Below are 27,631 nucleotides of genomic sequence, written 5' to 3' on the forward strand. Positions count from 1 at the left end.
CGAGCAGACGAAAGAACAGCGCAGGGTCCTGTGTCGCTCCTCCACGAAGACGGGGAGCAACATAATGGTGCCGTGACTCGGATATGAAGCCTAGGCAGGGTCCTGTGTTGCTCCTCCACGAAGAGGGGGAGCGACATAATGGTGCCGTGACTCGGATATGAAGCCTAGGCAGGGTCCTGTGTCGCTCCTCCATGAAGACGGGGAGCGACATAGTGGTGCCGTGACTCGGATAGGAAACCTGACTCGGATAGGAAACCTAGGACGGTTAGGAAACCTAATAGGGAAGAAACGGAAAGAAATGGGAAAATACCGGAGAGAGAGACTAGCAAACAGCCTAGGGAAAAGCCGGACGAGAAAGGTGCCGGAAGAAGCTATTGAAAGCCTAGGCATAGACTCGGATACGGACTGTGGGAAAGAAGTTAGGATTGAAAGCGAAAGTGAAAGCTTTCATAGACTCGGATGCGGACTATGGCGGGGAAGCTAGGAGATTGAAAGCGAAAGTGAAACCTGGAGGAGGCTTGGACTCAGATGCGGACTGTGGGGAGTAGCCAGGAGAAATGAGAGGAATATTGTTGGAAGAAAACTTAAGGAAACATACCGGGTGGAGAAAAATGTTAGGGAGGATGAAGCCGCGAGTGCAGGCCGAGGCGGAGACATAAGCCACCTTGGAATTCTTCAAGTCACCCCGGGGAGCAAGAGGCGAAGATCTGGAACCAGAGGCAGAGACGTGGGCCGCCAGGTTGGAATTCGCCAGGTTAGTCCGGGGAACTTGGACTGAATGCCGGTGGTGGCGGAAACATTCGCGGAAGCCGCCGCGTGCAGAGAGAGCACGGGGCGTGAATAGATGGGGAACGCCGGGGCTGGCGCGAGGCCGTGGTGCGGGCGCGAAGTGCGTGGAGACCGCGGAGCGTGCGCGCAGAGCCGGGAACCCGCCGGCGGGGCGAGGCGCCGGGAAGCCGCGCAGAGCCGTGAAGCTGCCGCGGGGCGAGGCGCCGGGAAGCCGCGCAAAGCCGGGAAGCCGCGCAGATCGGAGAAGCGCGGGCTGAAGCGGCTCAGAGCCGGGAAGCCGCCGAGAAGCAGTCTCGGGGCGGGCGCCGGAAAGCCGCGGGGATAAGAGAAACAGGAGTTTAGAAGTAAAGTGAGAGAAATAGGAATGCTGGAAGATAGAAGTAAAATGGGAGAAATAGGAATGCCCGGAGATAGAGAAATAGCAAGGCCTCCCCTCAACATGGCAACGAGAAAGTTTGGATTCGGTCTGCCCGATTAGTGAGGCGATGAGCACCTGGGCGGCTAGCAGCTTATGCGCCGCAGGTCACCGAAGACAGGCACGAATTAACATCAGTAAGGCTTCCCCACAATACCACAATTAGAAGGCTTGGATTCGGTCTGCCTGATTAAGGCGGTAAGCGCCAGCAAGCAGCTCGACCAGAGTATGAGCTGCAGGTCACCGAAGATAGGCACGAACCAACACTAATAAGTCTCCCCCACAATACGGCAATGAGAAGGCTTGGATTCGGTTTGCCTGATAGAGCTTGTAAGCCCCTGCAGGCAGAGCAAAGCATGCGCTGCAGGGCACCGAACACAGGCACGCATCAGCGCCTAAAAACCTCCTCACAACATGGCGAAGAGAGGACCCGGATTCGGTTTGCCTGATTGATAGGACTTGTAAGAGCCTGTGGCAACTCTAGCAAGTAGAGCAGAGTGTGTGCCGCGGGACACCGAAGACAGGCGCGTATCAACGCCAAAAAATAAAAAGAAAGGGGGATCTGTGGGGAGCAATCCGGACTGGACTAAGTTACTGGAATTGAGACTTATTCTATGCATCTGCTCTCCCACAATATGGCGCTGGGAGAGAAGTAAACAGCTTCCGCACAGCTGCCTCCAGTTCAACTAATAAACTGTAGGACTTGCTCCTGATTGGAGAGCAGCGTACTCGGCGTGTGGGCAGCCGAGTTAGGATTGGCGGAGGAGGACTATAAAGGAGGAGAGAGACGGCATGCACCAGGAACATCTATGGGGAACATCTAAGGGGAACACCTGTGCAGCCCCCGAGAAGAGCCGGCCGGCGGTGTGCCGCTCCCCTGCGGAAGTGGGGAATGTGGCCAGGGGGAACTGCCCTTCCACGGAGGTGGAAGGGATAGTAGCCAACCCGGGAAGAACCAGCAGCAAACCCGGGGAGGGCCGAGCAGACAGAAGAACAGCGCAGGGTCCTATGTCGTTCCTCCATGAAGAGGGGGAGCGACAGCTGGATACAAGTCCTTTATTATATTATTTTTTTGTGTATTTTCTTCCATTAGCTTCTTTTTCTCTTCATTTTCTTAACTGTCTTTGAAGATCTGTAGTGTAAAATGTTAACAAATTGTATGATAAATTTTTCTTTTCTGTATTGTGCTTTTCATTTACTTTTCTTTTGATGTAACCAAGATCATAAATATTTTTAATTTTTTTTTAAGATTTATTTATTTAGTTGAAAGAATTACAGAGAAAGAGGGGAAGACAGAGAGATCTTCTGTCCGTTGGTTCACTCACCAGATGACCACACAGCCAGGGTGGGGCCAGGCTGAAGCCAGGAGCCAGGAGCTTCTTCCAGGTCTCCCAGGTGGGTGCAGGGTCCCAAGGACCTGGTCATCTTGCATTGCTTTCCCAAGCACATTAGCAGAGAGCTGGATCAGAAGTAGAATAGCCGGGTCTTGAACCAGCGCCCATATGGGATGCTGGTTGCAGGCTGTGACTTAACCTGCTACGCCACAACAACAGCCCTTAAATTTCTAAATTATTTTAGAAGGATAGTGAATCAGAGATCTTATTTGTCCCCATCATTGCTCAATTCTCCACAACAGCCAAGGTCTGAGCCAGGAACCAGGAATATAATCTAGGTTTCCCATGTGGTGGTAGGAACTCGTTTTCTTACGCCATCACTGCTATGTCTCAAGGACTGTATTGGACAGAAAGCTGGAGTCTGAAGCCAGAGTCATGAACCAAACCACAGAGTCCAATAGGCGATGTGGGTGTCTTAAACACAAGACTAAATGCCCAGGGGCCGGCATTGTGGTTTAGCAGATAAAGCCACCACCTGTAATGCCAGCATCCCATGTGGGCGCTGGTTTGAGTCTCAGCTATTCCACTTCAGATCCAGCTCCCTGCTAATGTGCCTGGGAAAGCATCAGAAGATGGCCCTAGTCCTTGGGGCACTGCCACCCACATGGGAAACTTGAAAGAAGCTCCTGGCTTCTGGCTTTGGCCTGGTCCGGACCTGGCCATTGTGGCCATTTGGGGAGTGAACCAGTAGATGAAAGATCTATCTTCCTCTCTCTGCTTTTCAAAAAAATAAAATATTTGTTTACAAAAGGATTTCTAGAATTTTACAGATTTAGGGTTTATATGTCTGTAATCCATTTTGAATTAAATTTTTACATGGTGTAAGGTTCAAGGTTCATATTTTGCATATAAATAGCCAATCTAGCATCATTTGTTGAACAAAAAAAAATCAGTTGACTATAAGAGAGGGATTATTTCTAGACCATATTTCTTTAATATATTTCTGTTGTTAGATGAGCTATACTCATGTTTTTGTTTATTTCTTCAAAAAAGCTTGCTGCAGTGGGTGGGCATTTGGCACAGCAGTTACATCACCACCTGGGATACTACATCCTGTATCAGAGTGCTCTGCTGACTCCTGTCTCCTCAGCTTCCAATCTAACATTATATCCTGTTTCCAGCTACTGTGCCCTAGGAGGCAGCAGATGATGGCTCAAGTACTTGGGTCTCTTCTTCCCATGTGGGAGACCTGAGTTGAGATCTGGGCTCTTGTCCTCTGGCTGGCCCAGCTCTGGCCGTTGTGGGCATTTGGGGAGTGACCCAGTGGTTGAGAGATTTCCTCTCTTTCTCTCCCTCCCTTCAGCCTTCCCTCCCTCCCTCTCTCTCTTGCTTTAGCTCTACTTGCCTTGCAAATAAAATAATTTTTTTAAAGCCTGCTGCAGTCTTGATAGTTTGTGTTAAACCTGTACATTAATTTGAGTGAGAACTAATGGTAGAACAATATTGAGTCCTCTAATCTTTGAACATTGAATATCTCTCCATTTATTTAGGCCCTTTTCCATTTCTCTTAGCAGTATTCTGTAGTTTATAGTCTACAGATCTTGCAAGTTGTTTGTTAAATGGTTTCTAAATCCGATACTTCTTGAAGTGTTTTTAAATGTATTTGTTTCTAATATAGGTAAATTTAGTTGAATTTTCTTTTTGTTAATGTATTCTGCAGTCTTGCTAAACCCATGAGTTCTAGTACCTTTCTTGCAGGTTCATTATGATTTCCTTATTATGTAATTGTGTCATCTGCAAATACAGTTTTACGTCCTTTGCAATCTCTGTGCTTTTTACTTCTTTTCCTTTGCTTTTCTTGCACTATCTATGACCTCCAGTGCAATGCTAAGTAGAAGTTGTGAGCAGATATTCTTGTATTATCCGTAATAGTACGTAGAAAGCAGTCTTTGACTCTTTAAGTATGATATGATGGTTTTTCTTGGATGTCTCATCATTTAAAGGAACTTCTGTCCTCTTTTCTAATTTTTCTTGTTTTAAGATCATGAATGAATTTTGAATCTTTTCAAATACTTTTTCTAGGTTAATCATGTGTTTTATCTTTTACAATTTTTTGGTATTCTGAACTTGATTTTCAGATTTTGAGCCAGCTTTGCATTCCTATGGTAAACCTGACTTTTTTGATATATTACTGTTTTTGTATATTATTGGATTTAATATACTGATATTTTATTGAGAATTTTTGTAGCTGTGTTCATGATATTTTCTTACATGTTTTAAGATTTAAAATATCAAAATAATGCTACCTTCATTAAAACAAAGGTGGGAAGTGATGCTTTCCAAGTTTCTGGAAAAGAGTAGGTAGTAGAATTGGTAGTATCTCTTCCTTAACTTTTTTTTTTTTTTTTTCAATTTTTTTAATTTTTTTAATTTTTTTTAATTTCAAGATTTTATTTTTTTATTTTAAAGTTTTTTTTTAAGATTTTATTTGAAAGGCAGAGTTAGAGGGAAAGACAAATATCTTCCATCTGCTGATTCACTCCCCAAAAAGGCCACAGTGGCCATAGCTGGGCAGGTCCAAAGCCAGGAACCAGAAGCTTCTTCCTGATCTCCTACATGAGTGCAGGGGACTAAGTACTTGGGCATATTCTGCTGCTTTCCCAGGTGCATTAGCAGGGATCTGGATTGGAAGTGGCACAGCCTGACTAAAAGCAGTGCCCATATGAGATGACATTGCCACAGGCGGCAGTTTTACCTCCTGTGCCACAGCAACAGCCCCAATTTTAATTTTTTAAAATAGGTGTTATATTGCTTGTATTACCTGATTCTTCCAGAGGTGTTTCTAGTTGGCCTTTCAGGAAACTGGTCAATTTCATCTAAAGTTGTCAACTTTAATATCTGTAAGGCTGCTGTAATGTTTTGTTTTTTAAAACATTTTATTTATTTGAAAGGAGAGAGAGAATGGGTGTCTTCTATTGGCTTGTTCACTCCCCAAATGGATACAATGCCTGGAGCCAACCCAGAGCCAGGAGCTGCTTCTGGGTCTCCCACATGGGTGTAGGGGCCCAAGGACTTGGGCCATCTCCACTGCTTTCCCAGGCCATAGCAGAGAACTGCGCTGGAAGTAGAACAGCCAGAATTCGAACCTGTGCTCATATGAGATGTCGGCACTACAGGTGGTGGCTCTACCTGCTATGCCACAACACCCAGGCTCCTTTTGTTTTTTGCTTTTTTGTTTTTGTTTTTTGGTTTTTAGACAGATAGAATTAGAGAGAGACAAAGGTCTTCCTTTTCTGTTGGTTCACCCCCCAAATGGCTGCTACAGCTGGCGCTGCACGGATCCAAAGCCAGGAGCCAGATGCTTCCTCCTGGTCTCCCACATGGGTGCAGGCGCCCAAGCACTTGGGCCATCCTCCACTGCACTCCTGGGCCACAGCAAAGAGCTGGACTGGAAGAGGAGCAACCAGGACTAGAACCCAGGGTTCCTGTACCACATGCGGAGGATTAGCCAAGTGAGCGATGGCACCGCCCTGTTCTTTTTTTTTTTTTTTAAACAGGCAGAGTGGACAGTGAGAGAGAGAGAGAGGCAGAGAGAAAGGTCTTCCTTTTCCGTTGGCCTGGAAGAGGGGCAACTGGGACAGAATCTGGCACCCCGACCGGGACTAGAACCTGGTGTGCCGGCGCCGCTAGGCGGAGGATTAGCCTATTGAGCCGCGGCACTGGCCTGTTCTTAATATTGATAACTTCAGAAGTCCTGGCTGCTCCACTTCCAATCCAGCGCTCAGCTATGGCCTGGGAAAGCAGAAGATGGCCCAGGTCCTTGGGCCACTACACCTACATGGGAGACCCAGAAGAAGCTCCTGGCTTCTGGCTTCAGATTGGCACAGCTCCAGCTGTTGCAGCCAACTGGGGAGTGAACCAGCAGATGGAAGAACCTCTGTCTCTCTCTCCCTCTCTTCTCTGGGTAACTCTTCCAAATAAATAACAAAAAAGAACCTTAAAATATGTGATCTGTGAATTATTTACAAATAAGTGTCAATTATTTGAAAATTCAGGTTACGGACTTGCGGATAAATTTTCCTAAGATTTTTTTGGTATCATTTTAAGCCTAGTAAATTTATTGAAACTTGTTTTATAGCCTAGCATATGATCTAAAAAATTTTTTCATCAATTAGAAATAAAATTTAAGGCTGTTTATTTCTCCTGGTGCTACTGTTATTTTTTGATTCATGTAATTTTTCTATAAAGATTTATTTATTTGAAAGAGTTACACAGAGAAGGAGAGGCAAAGAGAGAGAGGTCTTCCATCCGCTGGTTCACTCCCCAGTTGGCTGCAACAGCCGGAGCTGCGCCAATCCGAAGCCAGGAGCTTCTTCTGGGTCTCCCACACAGGTGTAGGGGCCCAGGGACTTGGGCCATCCTCTGCTGCTTTCCCAGGCCATAGCGGAGAGCTGGATTGGAAGTGGAGCATCCAGGACTTGAACCGGTGGCCAAATGGGATGTCAGTACTGCAGGCGGTGGCTTTACCCACTATGTCACAGCACTGGCCCCTTGCTTCATGTATTTTGAAGAACTGTTTATATAACATTATTTTCAGGCTGTAAGATACATATGAAACATAAATGAGTTTCATATTTAGACTTGTGTCCATTCTCTGCAATCTGATGTTTTTGCATATTCTGAAATCTGAACAAAATCTGAAATTCAAAATATTTTTGATCCCAAACACATCAGATAAGAGATCTTTATATATTCTTTGTTTTGAAATCTACTTGGTATATTACTTCTTCTAGCTTTGTTTTGGTTAGTGTTTACATCACATGTCTCACTTTCACATTACCTTACTTTATGTTTAAAGCTTATATTTGGGGCTCGCCTTTTTTTTTTTTAAAGATTGACTTATTTGGAAGAGTTACAGAAAGGAGAAAGAGTTGTTTTTTTGTTTGTTTGTTTGTTTGTTTTGTTTTTAAAGCATAGTTAGAGGGAGAGGCAGAGAGAGAGGAGATATCTTCCATCCACTGGTTCACTTCCCATATGGCTGAAGTGGTCAGGGCTGTGCCAGGCCAAAGCCAGGAGCTTCAGCATCTAGGTCTCTCAAGTAGGTGGTAGGGGCCCAACCCCTGGCCATCATCCACTGCTTTCCCAGGGCATTAGCAGGGAGCTGGATTGAAGTGGAGCCACCTGGACTCAAACCAGCACCATGTGGGATACCAGTGCTGTGGGTGGCAGCTTGACCTGCTGCACCGCAATGCTGGCCCTCGTCTTGCTTTTTAAATCCATTCTGACAATGTCTATTTTAATAGAACTGCTGAAAAATAGACCATTTGTGCTTAATGTCGTTGTCAGTGTGATTAGGTTGAAAGCTACTATCTTTGTGTTTGGCTTACTAGCAATATATACCTTTTTATTTTATGATTGCTCTAAAGTTTACGGGCATACAATTATTGTCTGATTCAGATAATATACCACTACTTATGCTTCCATTTCTATCCTTTGTGTTATTGTCACATATTTCCATGGTTTATACATTCAGTAATTCATTGTTATTAATTTAGCTTCAACAGTGTTAACTTTTAATTTACAAAATGACAGGGTGGGGTCTTTTGTATTTAGTCACATGTTTACCATTTCCAGTGCTTTTCACTCCATCCTGTACTTCCAAGCTCCTGTCTGCTTGTATTTTCTTTCTGCCTGATGAACCTACATTAGCATTTGAGATGTACATTTTCTGGTGACAAATTCCCTCGGCTTATTGTTAAGTCTTTATTTTACTTAGAATTCTTTATCAGAGAAAACATCTTTCTGAAATCAAAGTTTGAGGAATTAAGAAATGCTTCACTGTTGTCCTGCTGCTTGTAGAGTTTCTGATAAGACATTCGCTGTCCTTTTTCCCCAGGCTAATTTAAAATTTTGTATTCATCGTTGGTTTTTTTAGCAGTTACATGATTAATTGCTTTGGTAGTTATTTCTTTAATGTTTGTTCTTTTTACTTTATTTGAAAGATTATCTGCTGGTTCACTTCCTAAATGTTCACAGCAGCAAAGTGTGGGCCAGGCTGAAATCAGGAACCATGTGTCAGGGACGCAAGTCCTTTAGCCATCACCCCTTGCTTCCCAGGGTGTGCATTAGCAGGATGCTTGAATTGAGAGAGGAGGTAGGACTTGGGCCTACATGCTCTGAAATGAGGTGTTGGCATCCCATGGTGCAGTTTTATGTTTATTCTGTTTGATACTCAGTAAGCATCTTATCTGCAAGAGATCTTTTGAAAAATCTTGGAATGGGGCAGACGTCTGGCATAGGCAGTTTGTCCTCCACCTGTGATGCCAGCATCCCATATTCGAAACAGTTCATGTCCTGGCTGCTGACCTGCAGGCCAAAGCCAGGAGCTTGGAGATTAATCCAGGTCTCCCACATGGGTGCAGGAACCAAGCACTTGGGCCTTTTTCCCTTGCCTTCCCTGTCACATTAGCAAGGAGCTGAATCTGAAGCAGAAAGGCTGAGACTCAGACCCCCAATATGGAATGCCTGGCAATGCCAGCCCTCAGAGAAAACTTCTAATTCCAGTTTCCAGGCTTTTTGAAATAACCTTGATTTTCTAGTTTTCATCACATTTAGAAATGTGAATATACTTTCAGTGTTTTTGATGTTTCCTCTGTCTCCCCATCCTTTTATTTCAGAGGCTAATTATGCAATATTTTTTAATTTTTCTTGAGTTTCTTCTTCCCTCTTGAAAATACAGAGCGTACTTAGAGCCTTTTAAGAGAATGCTTCCATCTGCTGCCTCACTTCCCAGATGTCCACACAAAGCCAGGAGCCAGAGGCAGGAATCAAACCCATTGCTCTCCAATATAGAACACGGGCATTTTGACCCCAGACAAAAAGCCACCGCTATAATAGCTTTTTTCAGCATTATTGTGTGCTACTTTCATCATCTTTGTATTTTTTGGATCTAATAGTTCATTTTTCTCCTGCTTCATTCTGGCAATTTGTGATCAATTGCCAAATATAATGTGTGATACCACATTGTTTGGGGTTTTGTGTGTGTGTGTTTTGTCCTTCTAAGATTTGTTTGCAAGGCAGAGAGAGGGAGGGAAATCTTCCATCCAATGGTTCACTCCCCAAATGGCCACGATGGCCGCAGCTGGGCCAGTCCTAAGCCAGGAACCTTTTTCCAGTCTCTCATGTGGGTGTAGGAGCCCAAGGACTTGGGCCATCTTTTACTGCTTTCCCAGGCCACAGCAGACAGCTGGATTGGAAGTGCAGCAGCTGAGGCTCAAACCCTGGCGCCCATATGGGATGCCAGCACTGTAGGCAGAGGCTTTGTCCACTAAGCCACAGCGCCGGCCCCTTGTGTTTAAAAAAAAAAAAAAATTATTTATTTGAAAGCATTACAAAGAGAGACAGATCTTCTATCCTGTGGTTCATACCCCAAGTGGCCACAACAGCCAGGGCTGGTCCAAGAGCTTTACCCAGGTCTCCCACATGGGTACAGGGACTAAGCACTTGAGCCTTTTTTTTTTTTTTTTTTTTTTTAAAGTTTATTTCATTTGAAAGTGAGAGTCAGAGATCTTCCATCCGCTGGTTCATCCCCCAAATAGCTGCAGTGGCACAGCTGGGCCAGGCCAAAGCCAGGAGCTTAATTTGGGCCTCCCTCGAGGGTGTAGGGACACAAGGACTTGGGCCATTTTCCCCTGCCTTCCCCAGACGCATTAGCAGGGAGTGGGATTAGAAGTGGAGCAGGCAGGACTTGAACCAGTGCCCATATGGGATGCCGGTGCTGCAGGCTGCGGCTTTACCTGCTATGCCACAGTGCTGTTGGACCATCTTCCACTGCTTTCTCAGGCGCATTACAGGGGTGGATTGGAAGCGAAGTGGACAGGACTCAAACCAGCACCCATACATGATGTCGGCATCATAGGCAGAGGCTTAATCTGCTATACTGTGACGCCACCCCCACCACATTATTGAGTGCTCTGTTCTATTGTTACAGTCTCGTAAATGTTTTGGCTTTTGTTTTAGGATACACTCAGGTTACTTGGATCCTCTTTGATTTTTCTAGAGTTGTTCTGAAATGTCATTAATGGCAATTTAGAATAGCCTTTAGGGCTGATGGGCTTCACTCTGAAGCCTTATGTGTTGTAAAGGCTTTCCACTGAGCTGCTCAAACAAGAATTATTTCTAGTACTTTCTGAGAGATGGGAGGTCCAGACTGTTGCTTTCTCTACCTACCCTCTGAGAGCACCAGGTTCTTGTTTAGTCTGGGGCAACTATGTACTAAACCTTACTTGTTTCCATCTTTGAGGTATTACAGTCTTGTGCTGCTTTTTATCAAATGTCTTGAAACTGTTGGTTCATATTTTGCTTGCTTTTCTAGTTGTTTAAGACATAAAAGTTCATCTGATTGTTGTTGTTATGACTGGAAGCAAACATTCCCTAAAGTGGGCTTTTGCCGGTGACTCACAGGCACATTTTATGTTGAAGTTCTATTGTTACCCTTACTATTGTCATTTCTTTGGTTGTCTTTTAATTAATTGAGTTATCAGAAGTGAATGAGAGAAACTCATTTGAGCACCTACTAAATATAGGAATAAACAAGACGTAGGAAAATAATGGAAAGTTGAGGCAGTAAAGCTGGGACCAGTAAAGATAGTCCCTGTTTCTTCACTGTAGTAGTATGAGTGATCAAGAGGCACACATGATGAGGACTACTTGGCAGGTAAGGGTAGAATTAGTGAGGCAACAGGAAAAGCATGGGTAGTAAGTAGGAGGGAAGGCTAAGTGAAGAGCAGGGAAACTGGTGCATAAGGGAAAAATCAAAAGAGGGAGCAAGAATGACCTCCAACTTGGTAGGGACAAAGTTGGCTCAGTTGGATGCTGTTCTCTTGTGAGGGTTAGTGCCCTGGGAAATCAAGTGTCGCCCCACTTGGGCACAATGTAAAGAATATCTTTTTTTTTTTTTTTTGACAGGCAGAGTGGACAGTGAGAGAGAGAGAGAAAGGTCTTCCTTTGCCGTTGGTTCACCCTCCAATGGCCGCCGTGGCCAGCGCCACGGCTCAATAGGCTAATCCTCCACCGGCGGCGCCGGCACACCGGGTTCTAGTCCCAGTCGGGGTGCCGGATTCTGTCCCGGTTGCCCCTCTTCCAGGCCAGCTCTCTGCTGTGGCCAGGGAGTGCAGTGGAGGATGGCCCAAGTGCTTGGGCCCTGCACCCCATGGGAGACCAGGAGAAGCACCTGGCTCCTGCCATCGGATCAGCGCGGTGCGCCGGCCGCAGTGCGCCGGCCGCAGTGCGCCGGCCGCGGCAGCCATTGGAGGGTGAACCAACGGCAAAGGAAGACCTTTCTCTCTGTCTCTCTCTCTCTCTCACTGTCCACTCTGCCTGTCAAAAAAAAAAAAAAAAAAATCTTCTTCCAGATACTCAGGTTTAGGAAAGGGTTATCTGCTTTTGAGGGACAATAATGACAAAATTGACACTGGACCATCTCAGAAAATGTAGAAGATTTTGACTTTGTAATGTTGTTTCTCTCAGTTCCTGTGACCTAAAGTACACAGAAGGAGTACAGTCCCTGAACTGGACTAAAATCATGAAGACCATTGTTGATGACCCCGAGGGCTTCTTTGAACAAGGCGGCTGGTCTTTCCTGGAGCCAGAGGGTGAGGTGCGTGAGTGTGGGGTTTCTTTTCTGGTATACAGTGTTGCCTGCTGTTCTTCAGACAGTTAGGAAAAGGGCATTTAAATGATACATAAAGTATCAGACCAGTTGGGAGAGGCTCTGAACAAACCTAGTATTTCTCTAAGTTACTTTTACAGGTAATGATAAATTGACCATTAGTAACCACTGATAAGATCTGAGATCACAAAAATTGCTCATTGATGAGTTCCTTATTACTAGAAAATTCTTCAAGGCATTTTATAAAAATTTTTTTCTAAAAAATAATCCCCTCACCTTTGGATAATGCATTGTTACAAACAGTCCTTGATGAATCTCAGAAATGTTTCAAGTTTCAAATAACTGCACCTGATCAGTAATTTTATTTCAGATTTATTGAAAACGGAGTGACAGAGCAAGAAACCCATCCTGGTCTCCCACATGGGTGGCAGGGACCCAAGGACTCTGGCTATCTTCCACTGCTTTCCCGGGCGCATTAGCAGGAAGAGGAGAAGCCAGGCACTCAGATATGGGCTGCCAACATTGCAAGCAGTAGCTTAGCCCACTGTACCATAACACCAGCCCTTATCAGTAATTTTAAATGAATCATTTTATTGTTTGATCACCCAGGTTTTCTGTTTTTGTGTCTTCCATGTGGGTGAATTAACTTACTAAACTAATAAGGTAGGGAAAAAGTCAGTAAATAATACTGTGCTCTTTTTAACTCCCCAGGGGAGCGATGCTGAGGAAGGGGATTCAGAGTCTGAAATTGAAGACGAGACTTTTAATCCATCAGAGGATGACTATGAGGAGGAGGAGGAGGACAGTGACGAAGATTACTCATCAGAAGCAGAAGAATCAGGTTTGTCATATAGGGAAAATTTGTCCTTGCTTTCTCATCTACTGTTACTTCTAGAAGCTACTTTTAATGTATAGTGATGAATGTCTAAATTTATTCCAGACTATTCCAAGGAATCATTGGGCAGTGAAGAAGAGAGTGGAAAAGATTGGGATGAACTGGAGGAAGAAGCTCGGAAAGGTTTGTGTTTGGGTTTTTTTCCCGCTATCTGGTTCATTTTACTTATATGTTTATGTACAAATTCCTGATACCTTTTAGTACTTTAAGTAACCTAATGAGACTAGCAAAAGAATGCTGTTGCCGTAGCTGTAACTTCATTGACCAAAGGAGAAGAAAGTCCTATAATTAACTTTCAGGAGTATCTTAATAGTGTTAACCCAGGTACTCTGAAACCAAAACCCAAATACAAGTTAAAGAATGAAAAGGAAGGGGGCCGGCACCGCAGGTGGAGAATTAACCTACTGCGCCACAGTGCCGGCATCCCATATGGGGGCCGGTTCTAGTCCCAGATGCTCCTCTTCCAATCCAGCTCTCTGCTATGGCCTGGAAGAGCAGTGGAAGATGGCCCAGGTCCTTGGGCCCTGCACCCACATGGGAGACAGGGAAGGGGCACCTGGCTCCTGGCTTCAGATCGGCACAGCTCGAAACATTGCAGCCATTGGGGAGTGAACCAACAGACGGAAGACCTTTCTCTCTCTCTGTTTCTCCCTCTCACTGTCTGTAACCCTGCCTCAAATAAATAAAATTTAAAAAGAAAAAAAAAAAAGGGCCCACCTTTGTGGCACAGCACATTAAGCCACCACCTGCAACGCCAGCAACGCATATGAGTGTCATTTTATGTGCCCGCTGCTCCACTTCTGATCCGGCTCCTGCAGATATGCCTGGGAAAGCAGTGGAAAAAAAGATGTCCTTGGTCTGCAACATGGGTCACAGGGGCCCAAGTACTAAGATGGAATTGCAGGCTCCTGGCTTTGACCTGGCCCAGCCCCAACTATTGTAGCCATTTGGGGAGTGAACCAGACAAGATCTCTCTCTCGCTCTCCCTCTGCCTTTCAAATAAAATAAATTTTAAAGAATTATCTACTCTGTACTAAGCATTTTCATATCTGCTTTGTGTAGGTTACCATTTTTAACCCTTAAGTAATTCTCCATTTTATAAACAAACCAACCATGGCTCAGAAAGGTTAAGTACTCACCCACAGTCACACAGCTAGTAAGTGCCTGAATAAAGATTAAAACTCGGCCGGCGCCGCGGCTCACTAGGCTAATCCTCCGCCTAGCGGCACCGGCACACTGGGTTCTAGTCCCGGTCGGGGCGCCGGATTCTCTCCCGGTTGCCCCTCTTCCAGGCCAGCTCTCTGCTGTGGCCTGGGAAGGCAGTGGAGGATGGCCCAGGTGCTTGGGCCCTGCACCCCATGGGAGACCAGGAAAAGCACCTGGCTCCTGGCTCCTGCCATCGGATCAGCGCGGTGCGCCGGCCTCAGCACGCCGGCCACGGAGGCCATTGGAGGGTGAACCAACGGCAAAGGAAGACCTTTGTCTGTCTCTCTCTCTCACTGTCCACTCTGCCTGTCAAAAAAAAAAAAAATTAAAACTCAGGTAGGACTCCAGAGTACATTCTATTTCATGCTGCCCAGTGATATTATCTACTGTGCCTACATTCTGCTAATTAATAATGCTGCTTTCTTCTGTTCAGCGGATCGTGAGAGTCGTTATGAGGAAGAAGAAGAGCAGAGTCGAAGTATGAGCCGGAAGAGGAAGGCATCTGTACACAGTTCAGGCCGTGGCTCCAACCGTGGTTCCAGACACAGCTCTGCGCCCCCCAAGAAAAAGAGGAAGTAACTTCTGAACTTTGGCCCTCACCTCCATTTTTCCTTCAGCCAACCCCTGAAAATTTTACATGACGTAGAAACTGTATTTTTCCTCTTGTTTTCTTTGAAGTTTTGCCATTTGTGTTTATGGGTTTAGGGGGCCATTTGTGTGGACCAATCTACTTGGGGAATTCCAGGCCCACCAGGACATGTACCAATGGCCCCATTCAGATGGCAAGGGAGGAGGTGAAGAAGGGCAGAGGCTCCTGCGATTAATAAATAGCGTTCCATTCCTCTCTTCTGTCACCTTCTGCCGGGACGTCGATGGCTTTTGACATCTTACTCTTTGGTGTCTCAAAGCTGTATTTGCAAGAACATGGTACAAGGTGACCCTTTACCTGTACCATGGTTCTTGACCAGCAGATTCGAGCCTCCATCCTACCCTATTGCCAAGATCTTCCTCATGTCTCTTTAAGTTCCATCTTTGCAATACTCAAGAAAAGGTTCTTGGAATTTGCTAACAGTGGGATACACCATGCAACTTGAGCTAGGGTAAGGCAGATTGGGCTGGTGCCTTTGAGTTTTCCTGCTTGCCTCATGCAGATTCTGAGGCGTTTCTGCCGCCTTGGAAGACAAACAAAGCAGTGACACTCCCTGGCTCGGTTCTTTCTCATTACAAATTCCTACTTGGTACCATGATAGAAGCCAGAACTGCCACTGTCTCCTTTATTTTCTGATGTATCTAAAGAAGAATGGCCATGCCTCCTACACTGCTTCCAGCAAAATCTAGAGGGAGGCCCAAAGGAGTCAGCCCCTTAGACCTGGAAGGGGCAAGACATGCTTTGGGCCTAGAATACCCTGTCAAGAGAAGAGGAAGGAAGGCCACATCTGCAGCCTCTCGTCACTGCTGCTCCTTGTCCTGCCCTGTCCTGTATTTATCAGTTTCTGTTGAACGGCTTTTTCATGTCAGGGGAGTTTATCCTGCCACCCTCCCCTCCTGGTTCTCTGCATCCACCTGTCCCACTGCAGTTCCTTCCGTGTTCTGTGACTTTTAAGACAAGAGCGGGGGAGGGGTCTTGGATTTTATGTTTGTTTTGTTTTTTTCTCCTTAGCAGTAGGACTTGATACTTTCAATTTTGGAAGAACTAAAAGATAAATAAACTGTGGGGTTTTTTTATTGTTGTGTCGTTTTTGTCAATTCACCCTTTGTGACCATTCTTTTGCAGTTCCTTAAAGCAAGCCTGCTTCTTGGTGCCAGAGAGATTTCCCTAATCCAGCTAGTGTCACAGAAATACTTCACGATCACGTTGAAAGAGAGTAGATATCACAGTAAACCAGATTTATGGTATAGCAAGTTACTTTATAAGAGTTGTTTTTGTTTTTTTGGTTTTTTTTGTTTTGTTTTGTTTTGTTTTACTATGTTTCCCTCAGATTTTAGATTGGAATAGCTTTTGTTCCTTCATGAATACAAATCTTCAGTCATCTCCTTGTAAATAGCATGGAGGGCAGCAGCTGCTTGAAGGGAAACCTTCAGCCTTCCTATTGGAGTGGCCTTGTCTTGAGGACTAACAACTGTTGGGAAAGAAAAAAATACTGTCAGGCAGCAATACCGTTCTGTTAAACACTTCGCTGTCTGTTGTCATGTTTCTGGGGATGCTAAGTAAATGAAGTGACTGCCATCTTTCATAAGATGACTGGAGAAGGGAGAAGAGTGATTACAAGACAGCATGTAGAAGATGCAGATGTAATAGAGCTCAGGGGACACAGAAGGGGCACCTGAGCCAGAAGGGAGAAATTGGAAAAGGGTTCCTGGACACAGTTGATGAGCTGAGTCTTCCAAAGGGAAATTACATTCTAAGCATGTGCCAAGACAGGAGAAACAGACAAGTCTGTAAAACTGCAAAGAGCAGCAGAAATGAGGCTACATAGATACACAGGACCCCGGTCATAAACGGCATTGTTTTTCTTCAAGCAGTTACATTACTTGGAAGGCGAAGTGATAGGGAGAAACAGAGATCTTGGCATCTACTGGTTTGCTTCCCAGATTACCCCAGCAGCCAGGGCTGGACCAGACTGGAGCCAAGAACTCCATCTGAGTCTCCCACATGAGTGACAAGGGACCCAAGGGCTTGAGTCATCTTCTACTTTCCCAGGCATGTTAGCAGGGTGCTATATCAGAAGCGGAATAGGCAATGCTCATGTTCCAGTGTGGGATGCCAGCACTACAGGCAGGGGCTTCACCCACTATGCCACAACACCAACCCTTCAAGCAATCTGGTTTTAACTAAAGGTATTAGAGTGACAGTTTCCATGTGTGTTCTAAAAAGACAGCTTCCATCTGTTGGTGAGTATTTGAAGGAGGCGCAAGTGGACCATTTAGGGTCCTATTGCAGTGATTGAGGGTGGGGGAGGAAGGGTGGGTGATTGAGGAGGTATGAAGTAACGAGCTGAGAAGACAGTAAAGATTTTTAAAATTTTTGTGACTTCAGATCTTGCAGATAATTTGTAAGTTCTTGTTTGATTTGAATAAGCAATAGTGTGTGCATGTTGGGAGTGCGTGTAGAAACCACTCTTAAGAGCTTCTAAGTTGGGCAGATACTTGGTTATTTCTAATAAAGACTTCCTTAAAAAGTTTTTGTGACATAATGTTAGGAAAAGGTTGCAATAAAGGATTACCATTCTGATTTTGTCAATAAGGACAGTGAGTAAAGGAATACAGATATACATTGTAGTCTGGGGTCTTTAAGGGACTAAGACGACATACAGCCTAATGACAAGTACCAGTGTATACTGTATTAAACGTCTGGCATAGAAACCTGGATTTGAGATGATTTCTAGGCTATAATTAAAACCCTGAGTGTGGATTTAGTCACCCAGGAAGAAGGCATAGGAAGAAAAAAGAACAAGATTTGAACCGGAAGAATCCAACATTTGAAGGACAAGACCAAGGAGGAAGAACCTGCGAAGGAACAGAAGTGACAGGGACAATAGCCTAAAACCCAAGGGAGAACACACATTAGAAAGGAACAATGATACAGAGGTTATGGAAAAATCAAGATCAGTAATAAAAACCATTTGCATTTGGCAATTAGGAAAGCTGGTAAATGCCGGCACCGCGGCTCACTAGGCTAATCCTCCGCCTAGCGGCGCCGGCACACCGGGTTCTAGTCCCGGTCGGGGCGCCGGATTCTGTCCCAGTTGCCCCTCTTCCAGGCCAGCTCTCTGCTGTGGCCAGGGAAGGCAGTGGAGGATGGCCCAAGTACTTGGGCCCTGCACCCCATGGGAGACCAGGAGAAGCACCTGGCTCCTGCCATCGAATCAGCGCGGCTGGCCGCGGCGGCCATTGGAGGGTGAACCAACGGCAAAGGAAGACCTTTGTCTCTGTCTCTCACTGTCCACTCTATCAAAAAAATAAATAAATAAAAATAATTAAAAAAATTAAAAAAAAGGAAAGCTGGTAAAAACATGCAGTAAAGTACTTAGAATGAAAATTTGAGTTTTAGGGCCGACGCTGTGGTGTAGGGGGTAAAGCCGCTGCCTGCAGTGCCAGCATCCCATTTGGGCATTGGTTCAACTCCCAGCTGCTCCTCTTTTTGTTTTGTTTTGTTTTTTTACAGGCAGAGTAGACAGAGAGAGAGGTCTTTCTTTACTTGGTTCACCCTCCAATGGCTGCGGCGATCGGTGCGCTGCGCTGATCCGAAGCCAGGAGCCAGGTGCTTCCCCCGGTCTCCCATGTGGGTGCAGGGCCCAAGCATTGGGCCATCCTCTACTGCCTTGCCAGGCCACAGCAGAGAGCTGGACTGGAAGAGGAGCAACCGGGACTAGAGGTGCCGGTGCCGCAGGCGGATGATTAGCCTATTGAGCCGCAGCGCCAGCCGCTTAACTTCTGATCTAGCTCTCTGCTATGGCCTGGGAAAGCAATACAAGATGGTCCAAGTGCTTGGGCTCTTGGACACACATGAAAGACCTGAAAGAAGCTCCTGACCCCGCACTTCGGATAGGCGCAGCTCCGGCTATTGCAGCCATCTGGGGAGTGAACCAGCGATGAAGACCTCTCTCTGTAACTCTGCCTTTCAAATAAATTAATTTAAAAAGTTGAGCTCAATGCTAAGATATATAGGAAGTACAAAAGTACAGACAGTATTATAGACTGGTCATTCAAGAATTTCAAGGAGCTGGGTTTTGAAGTAAGAAAAAAATGGTAACTAACAGTAGGAAGCAGAGTTTTTTTTTAAAGTCAGAGACCAATATGTACAAACTCTTAGTAGAAGGGAAGACATAATGAAGAAGTTACTAAAACCTGATGACTGGGGAAAAACGGGCCTGGCAAGTTAGGCTGCCCCTTGGGATGCCTGCACTCCATGTCCGAGTTCCTGATTCCAGTGCCAGCTACTCTGCTTTGAATCCAGCTTCCTGTTGCTGGCATACCCTGGGAAGTAGAAAATGATGGCTCAAATTCTTGGGTCCCTGCCACCCGTGTGGGAGACCTGGGTGGAGTTCTGGGCTGCTGATTGGGGCCTGGCTCAGCCTTGACTGCTGCAGGCATTTGAGCAGTGAACCAGCAGATGGAAGATTTCTCTGTCACTCTGCCTTTCAAATATTTTTAAAAGAAAAAACACTCATTAACTTGGAATTTTCCCCATATACAAAGGGCATGGAAATGAGAAATCGTGGCATGTTTACAGAAGGGGCAGGAGTAGGAATTGAGAGAACTGGAAAGTAATTAACTTGCTATGTGCTGGGCACTGTCCTAATCCCTTCATCTTTCATGTTAAGCATTCCCTTAATCTTCACAGCACTATGAGATAGATACTACTGCTATGACTACAGTTGGAAAGACTCCTAAGGAATCAGCTAATATTTGATGAGGTATATGGGGGCTAAAATGTACAACTGACTATAGAAATAAACATGGCCATATGGGCCAGCACTGTGGCGTAGTGGGTAAGGCCACCTGCAGTGTTGGCATCCCATATGGATGCCAGTTTGAGTCCCAGCTGTTCCACTTCTGATCCAGCTCTTTGCTATGGCCTGGGCAAGCAGTGGAAGATGGCCCAGGCCCATGGGCCCCTGCACCTGCATGGGAAACCAGGAAGAATCCCCTGGCATCAGATTGGCACAGCTCCAGCCATTGTGGGCAATTGGGGAATGAATCCACAGATGGAAGACCTCTCCCTCTCTCCCTCCCCCCACCCCCGTAACTCTTTCAAACAAATCTTAAAAAAAAAGCCATAGATCTAACAGTTCAATCTAGTACCTCTTCAACTTCACACAATGACTAAGCACTGAAAGTAAAATAGAAAAATCGTTATTAAGATGAGTTCTTTAAGGAGCACAAAAAGTGGATGACTCACTGTCCAGCTCTTGCTCTAGGATGTCTCTTCCCGACTCCAGGATCTGCCATAGCTCAAGATATGCATATCCCACTTCTTGACATTCTCTTTCTTGATCGATAGGATCACTCACCACTGTAAACTTTAGACTAAAAAAAAAAAAAAGCAAAAAAGACCTCTGTTTAACTTAGCACAGCTGATCCTCCCACAGTTTAAGGATCAAAGTAATCGTAACATCACTTCTTCCCTGAAGCACCTTTCCCTCGCTGCCATTTTATAAGGCACCAGTGAAAAAGTGCAGAACTGGTACAGTTTGATTAAAGAGCAACGGCCTTCAGAGGGAGGAACGAGGTCCTCAAGATAGTGTAGTTGATGGATCGGCTCAGCCCCGGCCGTTGCAGCCATTTGGGGAGTGAGCCAGTGGGTGGAAGACCTCTGCCTCTTCTTCTGTCTGACTCTGTCTTTCAAATAAATAAAATCTTTAAAGAAAAAAAAAAAACTGTCAAGATGTAACTCCTAGTAAGACATACGGGCAGTGAAAGTGTTGTATAAAAACCACAGGAGCATGCGAATCAGGAGAGGTCTTCAATTTCTTTTTTTTTTTTTTTTTTTTTTTTTTTTTTTTTTTTTTTTTGACAGGCAGAGTGGACAGTGAGAGACAGAGAGAAAGGTCTTCCTTTTGCCGTTGGTTCACCCTCCAATGGCCGCCACGGCTGGCGCACTGCGGCCGGTGCACCGCGCTGATCCGAAGGCAGGAGCCAGGTGCTTCTCCTGGTCTCCCATGGGGTGCAGGGCCCAAGCACTTGGGCCATCCTCCACTGCCTTCCCTGGCCACAGAGGAGCTGACCTGGAAGAGGGGCAACCGGGACAGAATCTGGCGCCCCGACCAGGACTAGAACCCGGTGTGCCGGCACCGCTAGGTGGAGGATTAGCCTATTGAGCCGTGGCGCCGGCTCAAGGTCTTCAATTTCTAAATAAAAACTAAGCACCAAGCCCGAGCAGAGTCAAGGAAACAAGGGATGCAGAATTGTAAAATAAGTGCAGAAAGTGTATTCCTTGAAGTCGTGAGTCTTGCAAGATGAATGCATGTAGCACAGCGACAAACATGGCGAGTAGTCCCTAACAACGAGGATTAGCTCAACTTGGCTTTCACACTACCTTGACTTAGCAAATGAAACTGAATTCCAGAAACTGCTACCATCTACAATCTAATTCTATTAAATTTTTCAGGGCCGGCACTGTGGCGCAGCATGTTAATGCCCTGGCCTGAAACACCAGCATCCCATATGGGTGCCAGTTTGAGACCCAGCTGCTCCACTTCCAATCCAGCTCTCTGCTATGGCCTGGGAAAGCAGTAGAAGATGGCCCAAGTCCTTGGGCCCCTGCACCCAAGTGGGAGACCTGGAGGAAGTTCCTGGTTCCTGGCTTCCGATCAGCGCAGCTCCAGCCATTGTGGCCAATTGGGAGTGAACATCAGATGGAAGACTCTCTCTCTCTGCCTCTCCTCTCTCTGTGTAACTCTTTCAAATAAATAAATCTTTCAAAAAATATTTTTTGGTAAAATTCACTGTTTTAAATGCACAATTCAGTGTTTTTCAGTATAATCACATTGGCGTACAATCATCACTACTACCTATTTCCAGTGTATTTCATCACCCCCAAAAATAAACCCTGTGCCAGGTAAGCAATCACATACCCCATTCTCCCAGCTCTTGGCAACCACTCTCTCGCTTTCTGTTTCTCTGGACTTGCCCATTCTGTACATTCAGAGCCCTATTAGTTTTTAAAAAGCAACTGTTTTTGACTAAAGGAGTGCTAAAGAGAAGGAACAGGAATAAAATTTCAGGCACAAACACGGTTATGCCGACAACAAGGAATTATTGGAATGGAACATTCTCAGCCCATTAAACAACACTTATTTGTAATTGTGCCTCTATCATTACTGAGAACTTCAACAATGCAAAAGGATGATGCCAACTGCCCCACCCCAGCTTTCCCAGGAAAGGGATGGTAAACGGCATCACTGTATGCCAGCCATAATGCCAAGTGATTTATGTAAACTATAGTGTCTCAATTTTATTCTCACCAGAGCCTTCAAGGTAAATAATATTGCAAAGATCACAGAGCTAGCATGTGGAAGAATCAGGATCCAAAACCAGGGCTGCCTGGTTACCAAGCCAGTGTTCTGTCTGCGGTACCATCCTGACAACAAGAAAGTCAAAGGTGAAAAAGCTCTAGAAGTGAGTAGAAAAGGATTACCACTGGATGGAAACTGAGCATTCAGGAATGCCGAAGAGCAGCAGAGGCAAATGGGTGGGCAGTTGGCACAGCAGTTAGTATACGGCTTAGGATGTCGTGATCAGTCTGCTCTGCTCCCACTCCAGCTTCCCGCTAATGTGCACTCTGAGAGGCAGCAGCTGATGGCCCAAGTGCCTGTGTCCCTGCCATCCATTTGGAAGACCCAGACTGAATGCAGGGCTCCTGGCCTTGCCCTGCCCCAACCTTTGCTGTGTGGGCATGTGGGAAGTAAAACAGCAGATGGAAGATCTCTTTCAAATAAAATAAATAAACATTATTTAGGAAAATAAAAACTAAATTTAACATCAGCACAGAAGGGAAATGACCAAATTGCTTTCCATTTTCAAAAGTTATACCAGCAAGCTTCTATGTGATTAAGCCCACAGTGATATTGATGGAAGATTCACTATTCATTTCAGCTGGGTCCTTTTTCAGTCCTTTCCATGAATAACTGGAGACAAAATAAAATTAAATAAGACCATTGGGCATTTAGTAAAACAGTAGACTAAAACTCCAGCCATGTATTTCTTGCCTATACACATGCAGAGGAAGTAGCACTGTCAGATTTCAAAAACAAAAAACAAATTACTAATAGAAATAAATTTCAATTTCAGTGAAATAGTAATTTCTTTAGTGTAAGTACGTCTCATGCATTTTATCTGGAAACTCTAAAAGGTATACCTTCTCAGAGACTTCAGGCATAAGGACAATTGGCTTTCCTAAAACTCCAAGGGAGACCTAGAATTTTTTTTTTTTTTTTTTTTAATTTGAGAGGCAGATAGAGAACCTCCATCTGCTGGTTTACCCCCTCAAATGCCCACAACAGCTGGGGCTGGGCCAGGCCACAAGCCAGGAGCCTGGAACTCAGTCTGGATCTTCTACTTGGGTGGCAGGGACCCAAGTCTATAAGCCATCACCTACTGCCCCCAGGGTGCGCATTAGCAGGAAGCTGGATCTGAAGCAGAGGAGCCAGGACTCAAATCCAGGCACACCGACCTAGGATGTGGGCATCCTTAGCGCTGCACCACACCCCTGCCCAAAACATCCCCGGGATGTACTGCGTTATACAAAATTCCAAATACTCCTGTAAATAAGTAACTTTAAAAATCTCAATACAAACTTAATGGCATTAAGGCATCATATGTGTTAAGCCAGCAACAGCACTGCGTGTAGGAGACATGAATCACACTATCTAAGAATGCCAGAGAATTTTGTTCATTCCATACAAATTCCAATCAAATAAGTTGCTGCAGAAAAAGTGCTTGCCAGGGGCTGGCATGGTGAGAAGTGAAGTAAACCTATGAGATCATCTAACCTTTCTGGTAGTCACAACCATAAATTAGACTCAAGTAGACAAGAAATTCAGTAAGAGCAAATTAATTTCCAAGGAAGTCATTAAAATATTCAGCATCGGCACAAAAGCAAACTCAGACTTTCAGGTTCCTGTCTGCATGTCTCCTCCCTCCTGGCGTGGGAAGCAGGTGCTTACTGTCCTTCCTCAGGATCTTGTCCAGTCAGCATAGTGAACAGAAACTGCCTCCGGCCCTGCTGCTCCAGGGGGTCCAGGTCTATCACTGCGTTAGGGGAAGAGAAAAAGCCACACAGTTGCTATTGGGCACCAAGACTTTCTTTCCTTTTTTTTTTTTTTTTTTTTTTTTTGAGAGGCAGAGTGGACAGTGAGAGAGACAGAGAGAAAGGTCTTCCTTTGCCGTTGGTTCACCCTCCAATGGCCGCCCGGAGCACTGCGGCCGGCGCACCGCGCTGATCCGATGGCAGGAGCCAGGTACTTTTCCCGGTCTCCCATGGAGTGCAGGGCCCAAGCACTTGGGCCATCCTCCACTGCACTCCCTGGCCACAGCAGAGAGCTGGCCTGGAAGAGGGGCAACCGGGACAGAATCCAGCACCCCAACCGGGACTAGAACCCTGTGTGCCGGCGCCGCAAGGCGGAGGATTAGCCCAGTGAGCCGTGGCCCCGGCCAACCAAGACTTTCTTAAGTGCTGTAAGTCCAAGAGTAATACAAAGCAGAGGCTGGCAAACAAGGGCCTGTGGTTAGCTACCTCTTTTATTAAACACGCTTGCCCATCCCATTCCATGTTGTCTATGGCTGCTTTTGAATGCCAATGGCAGGGCGGAATACTTGTAGCAAGGACTGTATGGCCCACAAAGCCTGAACTATTGGCTATCTGGCCCCTTAAGAGGAAGTGTATTGGTCCCTGATATAAAGGAAGCATTATGATCTGTGTTGAGAGATCTTCTGCCACTCGTCAAAATACACGACACTCCTTAGCCTGATTCTCCAGGGCCATGCAGAGATCTGGTTTTGAAGGAGCCTATCTCAATGTTGGGTTTTCCCTTCCTTTTTTTTTTTTTTTTTTGACAAGCAGAGTTACAGAGAGAGAGAGAGACAGAGAGAAAGGTCTTCCTTCAGTAGGTTCACCCCCCAGTGGCCGCTATGGCTGCCGCACTGTGCCAATCCGAAGCCAGGAGCCAGGTGCTTCTTCTGGTCTCCCATGTGGGTGCAGGGCCCAAACATTTGGGCATCTTCAACTGCCTTCCCAGGCCACAGCAGAGAGCTGGACTGGAGGAGGAGCAACTGGGACAGATTCCGGCGCCCCAACCAGGACTAGAACCCTGGGTGCCGGTGCCACAGGTGGGGGATTAGCCAAGTGAGCCACGGCACTGGCCCCTTCCTTCTCATTTTTAAAACTTCTTTAAAATGTATTCATTTATATTTATTTCAGAGACAGAGTGGGGAGGAGGGGCACCCAGCTACTGGTTTTACTCCCCAGAGGCATGCAACAATTGGGACTGGGCTAGGCCAAAGCTGGGATCTGGGAACTGAATCCAGATCTCCCTTGTGGGTGGCAGGGACCCGAGTCCCTGAGCCTACTGCCTCCCAGAGTGAAAAATTAACAGAAGCTGGAACCAGGAGCAGATCCAGAAATTGAACCTGGGCACCCTGGTGCACCTGGAAGGTACCTGGGTTCCCGCCACCCACGTCAGAGACCTGGAGGGAGGTCCTAGCTCCTGGCTTTGGCCTGGCTCAACTGAAGCTGTTGTGGGCATTTGGGGGTGAACCAATGGACTGAAATATCTCTACCTTCCTCCCTCTCTGTCACTCTGCCTTTCAAATACAAATAATAATAAAATTTTAAGAAATAAACTACCAGGGCCAGCGCTGTGGTATAGCAGGTTAAGCCGCTGCCTGCAGCGTCCACATCCCACATGGATACCAGTTCAAGTCCTGGCTGCTCCACCCCCAATACAGCTCTCTACTAATGTGCCTGGGAAAGCCATGAAGGATGAACCAAGTGCTTGGGCCTCTGCACCCACGTGGGAGACCTGAATGAAGCTCCTGGCTTTGACCTGGCCCACCATGTAAGCATTCTGAGGAGTGAACCAGCAGATGGAAGACCTTTGTCTCTCCCTTCCCTCTAACTCTGCCTTTCAAATAAATTAATCTGGGCCGGCGCCGTGGCTCAATAGGCTAATCCTCCACCTTGCGGCGCCGGCACACCGGGTTCTAGTCCCGGTCGGGGCGCCGGATTCTGTCCCGGTTGCCCCTCTTCCAGGCCAGCTCTCTGCTATGGCCAGGGAGTGCAGTGGAGGATGGCCCAGGTGCTTGGGCCCTGCACCCCATGGGAGACCAGGAAAAGCACCTGGATCCTGGCTCCTGCCATCGGATCAGCGCGGTGCGCCGGCTGCAGCGGCGGCCATTGGAGGGTGAACCAACGGCAAAGGAAGACCTTTCTCTCTCTGTCTCTCTCTCTCACTGTCCACTCTGCCTATCAAAAATAAATTTAAAAAAAAATTAAAAAAAAAATTTAAAAAAATTCAAATAAATTAATCTCCAAAAATAAAAATAAAACGTTAGCCACCTCATATTTTCCCATCTACATGTGATTAAATTCTGACAGTTATGTTGTGTGAAAGCTTATAAAGGTTGCTTAAAAGGCTCTGCTGAAAGGCCTTTCTTCATTTCCCTAGCAACCATTGAAGACCTTGGGGTAACCAAAAAGACGGAAGGCAGGTACTTGTCTGCCAGGGAGGCCAGATCAGAGTTTGGATTAGCAGGAAGATGGTTTGAAAGCAGAGTAGCCAGGATTCAAACCAGGCACTCCGACATGGGATGAGGGCACTGCTGCCAAACCCTGCCCCTTCAACATAGACTTCTACATCTGGTTTACTTATCAGCATCCTGAAGGGAGGAAAAAGATTTCATGCATGACTTTCTCAAAATATCTATTTCCTGAATGCCTTTTCTTTAAAAGCTACTGGAAAAGATGATCTGCTAAAATAACAAAATCGGGGCCAGTGTCAGGGTGCAGTAGGTTAAGACATGGCTTATGATGCCAGCATCCCAGATGAACACCAGTTAAAGCCCAAGTTGCTCTGCTTCCAATCCAGCTCCTTGCTGCTGTGCTGGGGAGAGCAGCAGAGTACGACCCAAGTGCTTGGGTCCCTGCCACCTATGTGGGAGACCAGGGTGGAGTTCCAGGCTCCTGGCTTCTGTCTGGCCCATCCTGGGCCATTGTGTAGATAAACCAGCAGATGGAAGATTGTGTGTGAGTGTGTATGTGTGTGTGTGTGTCCCTCTCTGTTGTTCTGCCTTTCAAATAGATATTTTTTAAATGTAAGAAAATAAGTCAGAGGATGATATAGGACCAGGAAACAGGAAGCCCAGAATGGGGGAGAATTAAATCAAATCTTCAGAGGGCAACAGCTAAACAGTGGACTAGAGAGGAGCATCTTGGTCTTCAGGGAAAAGTGGATAAACAGATGAAACACTTAGCAGGTCTCATTATCAGAAGATTTAGAAAGGCTGTTTGAGGCTGTGAGGAGCACTGCTAATAGGTGTAATGAAAATAAAGTGAGAAACTGAAGCAAACTAAACAAGAAAGGACACATTAGCACCACATACCACTTGTCTCTGCAAGAGCTAGTATTTACATATCTATAAGAACAAAACTCTAATTGGTTTAGATGAAAATTATGATCCAATTACATGTGAGCAAAGAGACCTAGGTGTGATGTGAAGGAGCTACATTTTATAGTTCAAGGTAGGAAGTCAGCAGGAATTGTCCAAAAACGTTGAACAGGCACATGGCAATGGACACAGAATCAGAAGATGGTAGTGGGGCA

General features: G+C 45.8%; 2 protein-coding genes across 6 annotated transcripts in view; one reads left to right on the top strand and one right to left on the bottom strand.

Annotated features, from left to right (window-relative positions):
- Window positions 1–16,034, top strand: part of SUPT16H (SPT16 homolog, facilitates chromatin remodeling subunit) — a 49,298-nt gene extending 33,264 nt beyond the window's left edge. Inside the window, exons 23-26 of the mRNA XM_002718048.6 lie at window positions 12,067–12,196; window positions 12,920–13,049; window positions 13,149–13,226; window positions 14,743–16,034. Coding sequence (XP_002718094.1) covers window positions 12,067–12,196; window positions 12,920–13,049; window positions 13,149–13,226; window positions 14,743–14,888 — 484 coding nt within the window. The 3' untranslated portion in view covers window positions 14,889–16,034. The remainder of the gene's footprint in view (window positions 1–12,066; window positions 12,197–12,919; window positions 13,050–13,148; window positions 13,227–14,742) is intronic.
- A 162-nt stretch (window positions 16,035–16,196) lies between these two features.
- The window catches only part of RPGRIP1 (RPGR interacting protein 1), a 91,861-nt gene continuing 80,426 nt past the window's right edge, over window positions 16,197–27,631 (bottom strand). For all 5 annotated transcript variants that reach the window (XM_089309962.1, XM_089309965.1, XM_089309964.1 and 2 more), the window contains 3 exons: window positions 23,978–24,062; window positions 20,212–20,339; window positions 16,197–16,429 (listed from right to left, as the gene is read on the bottom strand). In XM_089309962.1, the coding sequence (XP_089166088.1) occupies window positions 16,317–16,429; window positions 20,212–20,339; window positions 23,978–24,062 (326 nt within the window). In that variant the 3' untranslated portion in view covers window positions 16,197–16,316. The remainder of the gene's footprint in view (window positions 16,430–20,211; window positions 20,340–23,977; window positions 24,063–27,631) is intronic.

Source organism: Oryctolagus cuniculus, chromosome 12 (assembly GCF_051225735.1).
Source record: "Oryctolagus cuniculus isolate XC-2025 breed Fujian yellow rabbit chromosome 12, ASM5122573v1, whole genome shotgun sequence".
NCBI lineage: Eukaryota > Metazoa > Chordata > Mammalia > Lagomorpha > Leporidae > Oryctolagus > Oryctolagus cuniculus.